The following is a 13,808-nucleotide window of genomic DNA, read 5'->3' as shown; positions in this document are numbered from 1 at the left end:
TCTGTCTCTGTCTCTGTCTTTCTCTGTGTCTCTCTCTATCTCTGTCTTTCCCTCTCTGTCTCTCTCCTCCCCACCCCCAGCAGAGAATATAAGAACTTCCCGACTTGCCTTAGTGACGATTTCATCCCTTCCAAAGAAATTATTATTTCTTTCATATGTTAGTAACCAAATATTGAATTAGGACTAAAGGGTTTTCTACTTCTTCATCTAGAAATCAGCCATTGTGGGAAATCTTGGGTGGGACTTACCCAGCCAGGAAGGCTAAAATCTAAACAAAGAGAGTAAAGAAACTCTAAGTTTGAGCAAAAGGGCGGATTCTCCCTTTTGTCATTTGAGAGATATGGACATTGATAAGTCTACTTGACCACAGACCTGGGTGTTCAGTGTCAAGCTCACCGAGACCCTGATTGGACTAAGCCCACCTCTCCTTATAAGATTCATTCTCTCACTAGACAATCAGAGTTGACTTCTGCCTTTAGGTGCATCCCCTTTTCCAAAGGTACTTTATACTTATCAAAGGTTCAGCGGGTTCTGTCTCTTTGTTCACCCGGGGAAACAATGGGCCTGCTTTGTTGACTGCTTTCTAGATGTAGTTAATAAAATGGATTCTGTCTCTCAGAACTTTTCAATAGTCACACCTGAAAAGGTGGAGGAATCCACAACTTGACATTCTGGACCAGACCCTGACCAACAAGGAAGACGGCTTATGGATCACACAATCAGAAAGCATTTCTTGGGTACCTACTGCATGCCGGGAATGGGCCGAGGGCTGGGGATACATAGACAAGCAAAAACACAGTTCTTCCTTCCAAAGACCTAGTGGGACATCCCTGAGATGAAAATAGCAGGAACATTTGGGGGACTTCCAGTTAAGAATTTCTCACAGAGAAGAGGAAAGCCACACATGGTCTGATGAAAATATTTGATTTGGGGAAAGAAAATTCTAGATCATTTAGAAACAGGCTAAGTAGGATGGAAAGGCCTCAGATCCTGCAGGAAAAGTCAGCCTGGAGAGGCAGGAAGCCCCATAAATGAAATTCTGAAGAGATGGAGAAACGAGTCATGGAGGAGGAAGGGGGATTATCTCAAGGCAGCCATGTGGATGCCTGAGCAGCAACTCAGTGAACTCGGGGTTTTTAAAAGACTCTCCAGAAGGTAGAAAGTGGGGGGCAGAGGACGGCCATGAGGACAAGGACAAGGGCTCGGGGTGGGGGAGGGTGATGAGGACAACAAGGACGGAAAGAGGGGCCCATTTCTCTCTTTCATTGCCTGTGTCTTCTGTGCCAAGGAGAAGTATCTGCCATGCCACCCCCTGCTCCCTATCCTTCAGTGGCTCCCTAGCACCCCCATCTGGATGGTAAAGCTCTTCACCAGCCCCACTTTCCATCACCCCAGGCTGTGCCTTCGACAACGCAGCCATACTGACCGTTTATCCCACCATAACACCCCATCAGTCCCTCTCCCATCCCCAGGCCCAGAATGACCCATCTCCTTGGCTGCCCATCCAGAGGTTTCTGCTTTGTTTTTAGGCCCAGCTCCCGTGGGTGTGACAGCAGCCAGAGGCTAGAGGAGGTTACCAGCCTGCCTGTTGTGATAACAGGTCTGCCACATTTGTGGGGGTAGTGGTCTGCGGGTGGCCCAGCGTTGTTTTGTTTGTCTTAGCTCAAGCCAGGATATCGCTTCCTTGTTGTGCCAATGATCCGAAGTGTTTATAGGGCCGAAACTCCAGCCCCACTAAGCCGGTCGAGCTGCAGAAATGTGACCGGTCCCACAGGTCTGGGCCCGCCGTAAGTGTGGCGTAGCAACTCTTTTCCTCTGGATACCCAGGCTTCTTCAGGCTGGCTCCAGCTCCCTTTGGGCATGTCAGAGCGAGGCCAAGCCAGTCTCCCCAGCTTACAGACACCATGTTTTGACAGGTGCCTGGCACTGCCCTAATTGTCGATCACAAGAGACCCTCCTTGGCCAATGCCTGCACACACTGGATACCCTGATAAAACTCCTTTCACTGGCTTCCACTGGGTTGAAACCAAAAAGTTAAGTCAACAAAGAAGCAGGGACAACTCCACCCGGTTGACAATTAGGTGTGAATGGGAGACAATGGTTTCTGTAACCAACATCCTGGTCCCCGGGGCTTGACGAGTCAGAAGGATAGAATTCACTTAACTTGGGCCTCGTACCCAGCCCTGGACAACACATCAGACCAGACCACAGGGGGAGCTTGCAAAAGAGAACAGAGCAGAATCACCCGGGCCCAGGCCGCCATACCAGGCCCTGTTCTCCACGGCAGAAATGCCCAAGGCCAAGCTCTGAGCCTGGAGGCTGGCAAATCAATGGCGATGTGAGTCCCATTGGCAGGAAGAAGCCTGACACCAGGGCAGAGCATCAAAGGGCAGGGGTTCGTCTGTCAGTTCCCTCTGCTCCATGCCTTCCCCTCACTCTTGTGCTCTTGTTCCATTGGGAAATGTGACAGGACTTCCCATAGGGTGCCCCCAGGCTGGGGAGCAGGCTCTGGAAGTTTAGAGGGGCTTAGAAAAGGAGAAAGGAAGGTTCCGGGCTGTCCTCAGGGCTTCCCAGGGGGAGCCAGCAGGAGAGAGACTTGGAATTTGGCTCTGGGCTTGGGAGTCCTGGGCAGGCTCCCTGAGTGCAGGACCTGAATGTAAAGGGAGCAAGGGCACGTACTGCCAAGGAGGCTGGGCAAGCCTGCAGGGCATAGGCTGCTTCCCAGCTTTTCCCCTCTCATCCCTGGCACCAACAGGAGACCTTGGGCTGGAATGAAAAACCAGCTCAGATGAGGGACGAGCCCCTTTCTCCTCCCTTCCTTCCTTCTTATCTATCTCCCTTCCCTCCCTCCTTCTTGCCTCATTATTTCTCTTCCTTCTTTCCTTTCCTCGGTTGTGATTTTCCCAAGTGCCTACTCTAGGCTGATTAACCTGGCAGGCTCTGTTGGGAATTGCAGACCCACTTTCTGCTCCCCAGGAGCTCATCACCTGCTTTGGGAAAGATGTGGAAGGGAGCTACAGAAGGTGAGGAAGAGAGAGTGAGTGAGTGAGTGAGTGTGTGTCTAAAAGAGTGTGTGCACCTCTGTGTGTGTGTGTCTGTGTGTGTGTGTGTGCGCGCACCTGTGTGTGTGTCTGTGTGTGTGTGTGCGCACCTGTGTGTGTGTGCCTGTGTGTGTGTGTGTGTGTGTGTGTGTGTGTGTGTGTGTGTGTGAAAGAGAGACAGACAGACAGACAGACAGAAGCAGAGACAGTGTCTAGGAGCAAACTGGCCTTGAGGAGACACTTCAGGGCCCACGTCAGCTGACTATCCCAGAGGTTTCTGACATTCATTTTCTGCCCACCACCCCCCTGTACAACTGAGATAGGAACCTCTGTGTCTTCTTTCTTCCACAAGGAGCTTTTCATGAAATCAGCACTTAAAGGCTTTTTCATTCATTCTCTGAACAAGGTTTAGCACACAAATACGTCACGGCCTACAGAAGAGTTTTCTGGGAAGAATTTGGTTAAAAGGGTGACAAGATTTTTTTCCGTAAAGGCCCCCCCCTCTCCCTTTCCTTGCCTGGTTCTGCCCTGAGCTCTCTCCCCAGCCCCTCCTCCACCACCACCTCATTGGGTCCCTCCCCAGCTGGGCAGGAAGATGCAGCACGGGATTTGACGTGGAGGGACAACAAAGAACAGAAGACCTCCCAAGGAAATGAGCTGGGGGAGTTGCCCACCCCAAGCCCTCAGATCTGCAGAGACAGCTGGATCTCCCCCACGTAAGGCCTAGTGATTGTGGAGTGAAGGAGGCTCCCAGGAGCACCATCATCATCACAAGCACTTATTAGGCACCTACTGTGTGCCAGACACTGCTGAGCTGCGCACACCAAGACAGGCAACACCCCAGACAGCGTCCTGCCTCGGCAAGAGCTCAGGGTCGTCGACCAGGCCGAGGGGCTGGGCTGAGGTGGGGAAAGGGCTGGAGTGGGAAGCAGAGGACCCTGGGTGCAAACACCAGCAAGTATGAGCCTTGTGACTTTGGGCAGCTCACCTCCCCAAGGCCTGGTCCCTTCCTTTATGCAGTAGGGGGGGGGGATTTGTTCCCCTGCCAAATCTGCCAAATCTGCCTGTACAATAGAGTGTGCAGGAGAAGAATCAGGAATGAAAGAGATGAATGAGAAGACAGTATAAAACCCTTGTGTTGGGCCCACAGAGCAGAGGGCAGGAGAGAGCTCACTTGGCCTGACCCAGCCCATAGGGTTAGTCCTATACACAGCCCAGCAGGAGAACTGAGACAGAGAAGGGAAAAGGCACCTGGATCAGCCTGTGGGGCTGAACCGACCCAGGACTGCGTCCAGGATGGCGGCTGGGTGGGAGCCAAATCCCAGCCCCTCATATACAGGCCTCTTCTCTGGGGCTCTGGGGAGCTCCCCAAGACCACGGCCGCAGAGAAGGTGCTGCCAGCCCCCAGTGGCTCCCTCCCTGAGAGTTCTCTGCACCAGGGAAATTGCGGGTTGAGATCAAAAGCGAAACTGGAAACACAAGCACATAGTAGGCGCCTAATAAATGTGTTGCATTGAGTGAGAGACTATTAAAGAGGTGGTCTGAGGGAACTTGGGAAATGAAGTAGCCATTAAGGCCTTAGAACAGATTCCCTAGAACACCAGCGATCACAAACGGGTCTCAGCTGCCTTCTCTGCAGCCCACTAGATGAGCCGGGCCAGCCAGTCAGTCAGGGACTCTGCCAACAGCATTCATCTCCAACTCAGCAAAGCGGTTACAAAGTGTATGAAGACATCCTTGTGGTGAGTGTGACAGCCTCACTGAGGAGGCTGGTGGCTGGATAAATGGCCAGGGAGAAAAGGAGCAGCTCGGTGGATGGATCCCAACCCAGAGGGAGGTCTCATCCCCGGCTCTGGCCTGGCTGCTTCCCCAAAGGCTCCATTCTCCAGCCTGAGTTCTTCAACATTTTGATCAAGGAGGTGCTCGGCAGCTCCTCCTCGGGAGAGTCTGAAATATAAGAGCAGGAAAAGGCCGCTGGTGGAGAAATGAAGAACCAAGTGACCTTGTGGATGCTCTTCCACATCAACTAGACCTTTGGGGTTTAGATGTTTCCTAACTGCATTTCAGATGACAATGTAACTTGGCACCTGAGGCAATCTTAGGCTGCCTTACAAAGCCCTGGGATACAGCCCATAGGAGGGACCCCCTGCACAGTCCCTGAGAATCCTGGCCTCTACATCAAAACAAATACAGCTAAAATGGGGGTGAGGAGGGGACCCTGGCCATGAAAGACTTGGGGTGGCAGTCCAGGACCTCTGTAAGCAATGAGGGCAGTGTTGAAGTTGAGCATTGAGGACTACGGCCCAGCCCACTATCTAGAGGGAAGCGTGCTAGACGTCTCTCAGGACAGTGCTCCAGAGCAAAGCCCCGGACATCCCACCCTAGTTTCAGTTTTGTTAACAGTCCTTCTCACTGTCCTTACACATCTGGACCACAACTGGAATACTGAGTTGAGTTTTTTGTCCTCAGAATTTAGAATGAAGGTTGGCCAACCAGAGAGTCCCTCCTCCCACAGAGGAGTGAGCAATGCAAACTAGACGGGGAAACTTAAAATGATCCCAGAAAAGGGAAGCTTTCCATTGACTGGCTGTCTTTAAATATCAGGTCAATGAGGGTGTTAAAGGTGTGACCTCATTCTGCTGCTCCAAGGGACAAAACTGACGGGGCGGGGGGGGGGGGGGGGGGGGGGGGGGGGGGGGGAGGGGAGGGCTTCCTGACACCAAATGCTGCCATGCATGGAATGGGGCCTCACCCCCTGGGGGGGGCAATTAGAGGCTGAGAAGCATCTGACAGGGATGAAGAGGATGGAAGGGAGTCTCCCCCTGGGATGAAAAATTGGCCTGGATGGGCCCTCAGGCCCTTTCCAATCCCAGGGTTTAACACCTGTTTTCTTACTAAAGGCTAGTGATTGGTTGATTGATTGTCTTGCTTCCAAGGGCAAAAATCTTTCAGGTGTCGGGTGTGTGATTTAAGATTCTAAATGTGGATTCTAATCTGTTCCCCCAGTTTTGGGGGAAACTGACTAAAATCACTGATAAAACAAGCTTAGGTTTTTAAGGGTTTATTGGAAAATAGAAAGAAAAAGATTGAGAACAGAATTCCAACAGTCTGGCATTCCTATCTTTCCTCAAATTTCCTGTGAAGTCCTCTGCCGCCACCACCACCATCAAATCAGGAACCCGAAAGCGAGAGAGCTCTCCACGCAGGCTCCCTTTCCTCCTTCCTGTCTCCTCCCAGAAAATAGGAGGCTCCTCAAGTTGATTGGCTGGTAGCCTTGATAGACAGCACCCATGAGTAAACGTCACTTCCTGACGCCAAGGAAAAGCCACATGGCCTTGCCCTCTGAGGCATTTTCCTCATGGCGGAGCTTTCCCACAGCAAGTCTCCAGTAGGTGGCATCATTCCAATCATTGCATGGGCAAATGACTCAAGACTGAAGAACGGGCCAAAGCAAACCATGGCCAGAGCCCCTGTCACTTCTACAGGGCATTATTGTTCCCAAAGCACCCGATGAACGTGACTCCATTTGAACTTCTCCACTGCCCGAATGCTTCTCGGATCCCCAGGGACTCACCCAGAGACTAGCAGCTAGTAAGAAACTGGACAGGGTTGGGCCAGACCAACAACAGTTCTAATTCCTATGGAGCCTCACAGCACCGCTGTGAGGTAGGGGCTCCCATCAGCCCCATCTTAGAGGTGAGTAGACACACAGATGGAGGTTAAGAGGTTTGCCCGGGGTGGGACTTTAACTAAGGAGCTTCTGCCCCCCCTCTGTTCCCCAGCTGCCGCCAAGGCTCACTCTAGAAGAGGAGGGGACAGAACAATGATGCCATGCATTCTCCCCATTGTGTGACTGTAAGGTTAGTCCAGACCCAACCCACGTAGTGGGTTAGGGTTAGGCAAAGACCCAGGTCAGAGTCTTAGCTCTGATGCTCCCTAGCTGTTCACGGAGCCTTAACTTCCTCATCTATAAAATGGGCATAATAACTGTCCTCACATCCCTCTGTCAGCAGCGTCTTGTAGACCTGCCATCCCTACAGAAAAAGTTGTTGCTGCTGCTCTGATGTTCCTATCTGCCTTTTCCAGTGCAAGGGGACCCATCACTGGGGTGGCAGGAGCGCTCAAAGTCTCAGTGCACTCTAGTGTGGTCAGTGCGAGCCCTGTGCTGCCCGCCCCTTCTTTGCAAGGATGCCTCTAGCTCAGAGGGTTTGAGAGGCCAGCGCCATGACCCAAGGCAGCCACAAAGACCCAAAGAGGACCAAGTCAGCGGTGTGGATCAAAGGCTCAGTCAACCTTAGGACAACCAGGGAGGACAGTCAGGAGGTGTCCTAGCCCGAGGGCTGGCCCGCCTCGGCGGTGTCTTTGGGGGCACAAAGCCTCCCATTATTGCTTCACTTTGCAGAAGAAAATGCTTTCACCTGTGGGTGGGTGGGGGCTACAGCATGTTCTATGCTGCCTTGCAGGCCTCCCTCCCACACTTTGGTTCCACATGGACTCTCCGGGCTTTCAGAAGATCACTGAATCAGAAACCTGGCAGGGGCTTGGAGAACATACCTGGTGACTGGGCACTTGGACGGATGGTGCCACGTGGCTCCTGCCCTGCAGACTCCCACCCGGCGCCTCACAAAGAACAGCAGGTGGTTAACTGCCCATGTCCTACATGTCCTGTGGGCCCCTTCCTGATCGGACTGTTCTGTGAAGACAGAGCCGCCCCACCTCTGCAGCTGGCACCTCTCCCAGCATGCCACACCGGGCACAGTCAAAGCTGCCTGCCCTGCTGCCTCCTCTCTTCATGAGGAACTCCCCCAGGGGCTCAGGGGCTCCAGAACTGTGGCCCATTCTCCACGAAGAACAGTGACCCTCACAGGCTCACCTCCCCTTCCCTGGACTGTAGGAATTAGGGCAGGAAGGCGAAAAGCAGAAACGCACACGGGGGGAATTAGGGCCAGCCACCTGCAGAGAAGCTTCAGAAATGAGGAAAATAGACTCCGTGATTAGCCTTGGGAACAAAGCTTCAGCAGGGACAGCAAAGGGGCAGCCTGTCCTCTGGGGGCATCCCCCCTCCTCCCTGGGCCCTTGGCCCAGGTCCAGTAGCTCCATCCGCACTGGGAGGCCAGACCCCAAGCATACAAGCAAAGGTCTGTTAGCATCCCTGGTCTTTCTGGATCGTTGGCACCTGCCAAACCTTGCCCTTGGCTTCTGTGGCCTAGAAGGACCCTCCGGGGTCTCCATGCCAGGAAATAGCCCTGCATGGGGGCCTGAAAGGGAGCCTTTCACAGCCCTGAGTGTCCATGTGGCTAATCAGCCAGGGAAGCCAGCCCTTCCACGGTGTTCCATACTTCACAGCCATCCCAGTGAGACTGGCCCATTTTCTCCCTGAATTAATCTGAATATCAAGAAATGCCTCTTTCTCATGCAACTTTTTCACTTCTCCCCAAAAAGCCAAACTGCGAGTTAAGTGGGGCCTGCAGACAAACAAATCAGGATGCCTAGTAAGCGGAGATGCAGAAATGCTGTCACCTTGACCAGAAATCTGACAATAAAGGAAACACCCAGCCAGTGGCTGAGGAGGCAGTGAGTCTTAGGGGGGGTGAGTGCTGGGAGGCCTGGGGCCCCTGGTGCTGGCTGGGAGCATGACTGGAGAATGAAATCAGTTCTGCCACCCATGACCTGGCTGACTCTGGGTCTCATGTAAAATGAGGGGGTGGGCTGGACCAGGAATACTAAGCTCTGATCTGTGGGCTGCAGATTTCAAGGAATCTGTGAAGTCGTGGGGGAGGGGAAGGGGGATGACATCTTCATTCTCTCTGTGCACTAACTGAAACGTAGCATTTTCTTCAATGGGGATACTAACAGCCCCTACCTTACAAGACTGTCATGAAGGCTAAGTGACAAAATATTTGCAGTGTCTTTATACAGCAGTCACTTAATAAATGCTCATTCCCTTCTTTCCTTCTATCCTTTTGGATATCTTACCATTTTCTAGGTCCTGTCTGCCCTTCTATTCTTCTGATTGTAAGAAAAAAAATGTTCTGGATAAGATCAGATGATTCAAAGGGTCCTTCGGCAGGATGTTAATTCCTATTGTGAGGCCATGCTGATGTCTGACCTTTTTCTATTTTGTTTTGGTCCACATATGTGATATCATTCACTTAAGGATCTCCCAGTATAGAAATGCCCTCCACTGTCCCAAGCAAAGTGACTTGCCTAGGGTCACACAGTTGGCAGGTGCCTCCCAGGTCTACCTGGGCCTAAGACCTGCCCTTTGTGATGTCATATGTGTAATGTCATGATGTGATAACCCACTCCAGTCAAAGGGGTAGAGGTGTTTATTTAAGACCAAGTTCAAAGAGTCAAAATGAGCATCTTCCATTTGTTTTTGAATTTAAAGGAATAAGAGGTTAGAAGATGAGGGAACGACATGGTCACAATGTATTCATTGTAGGGGGATGTGACTGTAACAACCAAATAGATACATCACCAATAAAAACAGACCTTACAAATCCTCTCATCCTATAGATAGGCAAACTGAGACCACAAGTGCTTAAGAGACTCAGCACCCTAAGAGTCAAGGCTGGAAAGGAAAGGAATGTCGAGGTCAAACAGTAAAACTTGGCCCTTCTACTGCCGGGGAAGCAAACTCAGAGACATGGAAAGTCACAGGAGAAGGTAGCGAGGGACAGAGTGGAGATGTGAACCCAGGAGATGGAGCACACCATTGTGGGAAGACCATGTACTCCCATGTTCCCCGTGGGACCTTGGACAAGCAACTTCACTCTCCTGGGGCTGGCTGACTGGCTCTGAGACCCCTTCCCACTCTAAATCCATGATCCCAGATCCCTCTGACACCCAGACCTATTTCTATTCCCCTGCCCAAGTGGCCTGGGGCAAAGCAGGCTAGAAGTGTTTTGGGGGCACTTGTTAGAAGAAGGAGGTGGGGCCCTTTCCTCACCCACCATTAGAGAAGGGGAGCAGGACCCCCTCTGGGAGAAGCCTAAATGAGCCCTTGGGTCAGCCTCCTTCTCCTCCTCACTGCCTCCTGTACAGGAGGCATGTCCCAGAATCCCCTGGGGAGGCCCTGACTTCTGAAATCGCCTCCCACCTAGTCCTTCTGTCTCACGCCTGTTAGTTGGATTCTCCCCCAGGAGACCAGGAGCTCCTTGAGGGCAGGCCCGGTGCCTGGTACACAGTAGGTGTTTAATCAATGCTTGTTGCCCGACTGAGGTGGAGAGGAGTTCTCCTGGAAGCTGCTTCTTGCTCCTCATTTGTCCCTTGCTTCTCCCCAAACCTCATTCCCACCTTGGACACATCTAAGGCCCTAGAGACCCCTCCTCATGCCTTCTGGAGGCCTGTTCCATACAGTCTTGGGCTGGCAACGCTCTCCAAAACCCTGAGAAGGGAGCGGAGGTCCTTTGTGCCCCTGCCCTCCTGAGTCTGCTGCTCAGGCTGCCTGGGAAAAGATGCCTGCTGCTGGGGACGCCAAGCCTGACTGGTAAGAGCACTGGCCCCATTAGTAGAGACCAAACCGAGTGACCATCACGCTTGGGAGCCCCCGGCATGTAAAGAGACCCCCAGGAACCTGGGGCAGCACGGACAAACCACATTGGGCATCCTTTTGTTTCCGGCCAAGGAAGAACGTATTTCTAACTCGGTAGCACAGAGCATTGGGTAAGAAATAAAAATAAATATGTGTGAGTGAGCAGAGAGGGAGGGGGGAGGACTGGGAGCATCCTCAGGCAGTCTAAGATCTGACTTAGGAACACATGCGTCAGATCCAGGGAGTAAACGTCACCAGCAGCATAGAGAGGGATGTTTCTAGGGAGGATTTTAAAGGTGTTTGACAAATGGGGAAACTGAGACTCAGGAGCCAACAGGACTCCCTTGGGCTCATCTGACTCTAAGAACCTAAAACTTCTCCCTCCCTTCTTTGCAGAGTTGGGGGATTATGGGTACAGAACCTTATCTAGAATGTTGGACTGCACTGACACATTAGTTTGGGCAAACTGGTTTTCCCTCTTCTTGGTTCTAGGAGCATGAAGAGGGGGGAGGGGATGTTTTTGGAAGTGGAGGTGATGTACAACCAAATACATATTCCTCTTATTTAAAGAAGGGAACAGCTCACCTAATCCCATCCTGGGACAGGGCTCTCTCCTCAGCTCTTTCTATGCCGTTCTAGCTCAACCCACATACTCAGTGGTTTTAAAGGGGGGCTGCTGGGCCATTTGGGGGGCCCAAGTTCCACTCAGAAGCCACCTCCAAGGCCAGATGCCAAGGCCAAGCTGACACTAGTGGGCTCTGATTGAGCAGAATTAGCACCATTGGAGAGGAGGGAATGAGGAGAACATATGACCCTCAGTCCCCATAGAAGAACAAGCGGCCCCAGGCAGAACAGGCATCTGCAGAACAGAGTGGCAATGCCCTGTCTGCATGAGGCCAGACTCAGGCTCGCCAGAGTGTCTGGCAAGGACTGTGACTTCCTTCCTGCCTGGCTGTGTTCTCGTCAGGAAGACCAAGGCCACCAAAGCATTCCTTGTCATGGGGACTGTTGGGAAGGCCAGTCAAACAGAATGGCCTGGAAGTCTCTCCTGAGGTCCAGAAGGATGTGATGGACCTGCTGGGGCTGGGGGCTGGGGGGCTAGGGGACTGAGAGGATGGGGGACCAGGGGGCTGGGCTGCATAGCAGAGACAGCCCCAGTTCCCGCCACCCCACCCCAAGATCAGAGGAGAACAGACTGGTCAACTTGCTCTAATTAAGCCAGGCTGAAGCAGAGGCAGAGTGAGGCAGTGGAGAGCAACTGGCTTTGGGCCAGAGAATCTGGATTCGAATCCTGCCTCTAACACTTGGAACTTGTCCAAGTTTGTGATTCTTTCTGTCAGTGGCACTTATTTTCATACATAGCATCTCTAGAATTTGCTTACTTCCTTACTGGAAATATATATAGTTATATACATATATATATGTAAAATATCATACACATAGATATAAAATAGTACATTAATCTCTTTGTCTGTTTATCCTGCACACCCTTTAACAAGTTTCCTCACTCCCAGGGCTTCGCTTCCCTCACCCACAAAGTGAGAGGGTTACCCGAGGTGACCTCAGAAGGCCTGTCCAACTCTCGATCTAAGAACACTCCCAGGGCCTCAGTCTGCCCATCTGTAAGAGAGGAGGGTTATCCTAGATCACCTTGGAGGCCCCTGCTGCCTCTCATCTATGATTCTATGGACTCCAGAGACACAATCCAAGAGACTAAGCCCAGAGGACAAATATGAGCAGGAAGGTGAGAAGGGAACCCAGGGGGAGCATTTCAGAGAGAAAAGGGAGCAGCGTGTGGAGGGTGCCTAAAAGGCTTGTGTTCTCCTTCCTGCCCCCATGAGCTGTGGCTCACAAGGACCCTGCAGAGGCCCTTCAGGGAGACTCTGGACAAGGGGGAGAAGCCGGAGCCTCCTCCCCATCTCCTCTGCTCTGACAGCAGAGAAGGAAACCCGTTCATTCGTGAAGGCCCAAAAATGTTGTTGCTATAGGAGCAGGTAAGCAGCTTAGACTCGAAAGACCAGTTTAAGCGCTCACAAAGAATATAATCATCAGGGCTGGAGCAATTGCCCAAGAAGACATTTCCATTCATTCCTGATCGCGCTCTGTTCCCTGCTCAGGGTGTCCCAGGGCAGTGCCAAGGACCAGGGTCCCATCGGGGCCTGTCCGAAGTATCCTGACTGAGACTGGGGAGGGGCTGACCCCAGCCTCAATGAGGACCCTCCTAAGGGGCAGGTCGAGGTGAGATTCAGCTCTGGCACAGAGACCAGCATTGGGTTTGCTACTGTAGGGACCCCCTTTCAATGTTTTTAACAGGGAATAAAAGTCTCAGACAAGGAGGGGAGTGGAGAGTGAACCCTGGAGACCCTGCCTCTGAAAAATCCTTCTCCACAACAAGAACTAGACATTTTTGGCTGAGCTCCAAGGAGCTCATCCCATCTGCTTTTCCTTCCTCACCTCTTAGCAGAGTGCTAGAGCCCCGCATTTGGCCACCTTCTCTAGAGGGGGAGCTGCGTGTTCCTTCTCCTTCTCTTGGAGCACAGGGTGACCTATGTGGCCCAAGCCAGCTCTACCGGTCATGCTCAGAAGCCCTCCCTGGGTGGGGGGATCTTCTCCCCCTTTTCTCTCTTCCCAGACAAGACTTCGAGCCACTCATTCAGCTCTGAGCCCTAAAAGGCTGCCCTCGTGGCTGGTTGGGGCCAAATGCCCCTTTTGCTCCTGCAATAAACTCCAAAGGAAGAAGGAAGGGGTCAGGCAGCACTCACCATCTCGTTCTCCTCTCCTTTATTGAGCACGGCACGGTGGTCCTCGCCATATTTCTCCCCCATGAAAGAATGCTGGGCTTGGCTTTGCTGTGCCTTCTGGAGACGCTCTGCCGTCAGGGCAGGCTCATCGAGGGCTGGCCTGGCACACTGCAGCTGAAATGGTTAATGACCCAAAGCCAGGCTCAAGGCTCTTTCTTAAGAGCACACACACACCCTTCCATGCTAAAAGACCCAGGCTCCTCCCACGAGACACCCTCTGCTGGAAGGACCTGCTGCAGCTACCTGGTTTGGGGCTGCCCAGCTTTCCCCCCAGCCCCGGGCCTGCCTAGCAGGTGCCTTCTTCCCGGCAAATGCCCCTGCTCCAATGCCAGGCAGATTGGTGCTGCCAGGCCAAGACAATGAAGAAAGCTGGCCAGGAGCCTGGGAGGAGGGCAGAGAGAGGGAAAGGCTGCCGGGAGCTCCCATGGG

General features: G+C 52.5%; 1 protein-coding gene across 6 annotated transcripts in view; it reads right to left on the bottom strand.

Moving 5' to 3' along the window:
- The window catches only part of ATP13A4 (ATPase 13A4), a 79,484-nt gene extending 65,775 nt beyond the window's left edge, over nucleotides 1-13,709 (bottom strand). For 5 of the 6 annotated variants that reach the window (XM_043997695.1, XM_043997697.1, XM_043997698.1 and 2 more), the window contains exon 1: nucleotides 13,341-13,681. In XM_043997695.1, the coding sequence (XP_043853630.1) occupies nucleotides 13,341-13,403 (63 nt within the window). In that variant the 5' untranslated portion in view covers nucleotides 13,404-13,681. Of the gene's footprint in view, nucleotides 1-13,340 lie in introns of all 6 variants that reach the window. The other variant, XM_043997694.1, reaches the window with a different exon arrangement.
- Between the last annotated feature and the right edge of the window lie 99 nt (nucleotides 13,710-13,808).

This window comes from Dromiciops gliroides, chromosome 3 (assembly GCF_019393635.1).
Source record: "Dromiciops gliroides isolate mDroGli1 chromosome 3, mDroGli1.pri, whole genome shotgun sequence".
Lineage (NCBI taxonomy): Eukaryota > Metazoa > Chordata > Mammalia > Microbiotheria > Microbiotheriidae > Dromiciops > Dromiciops gliroides.
Note: the sequence above shows the minus strand (reverse complement) of the source record. Positions and strands in the feature narration are given on the sequence as shown.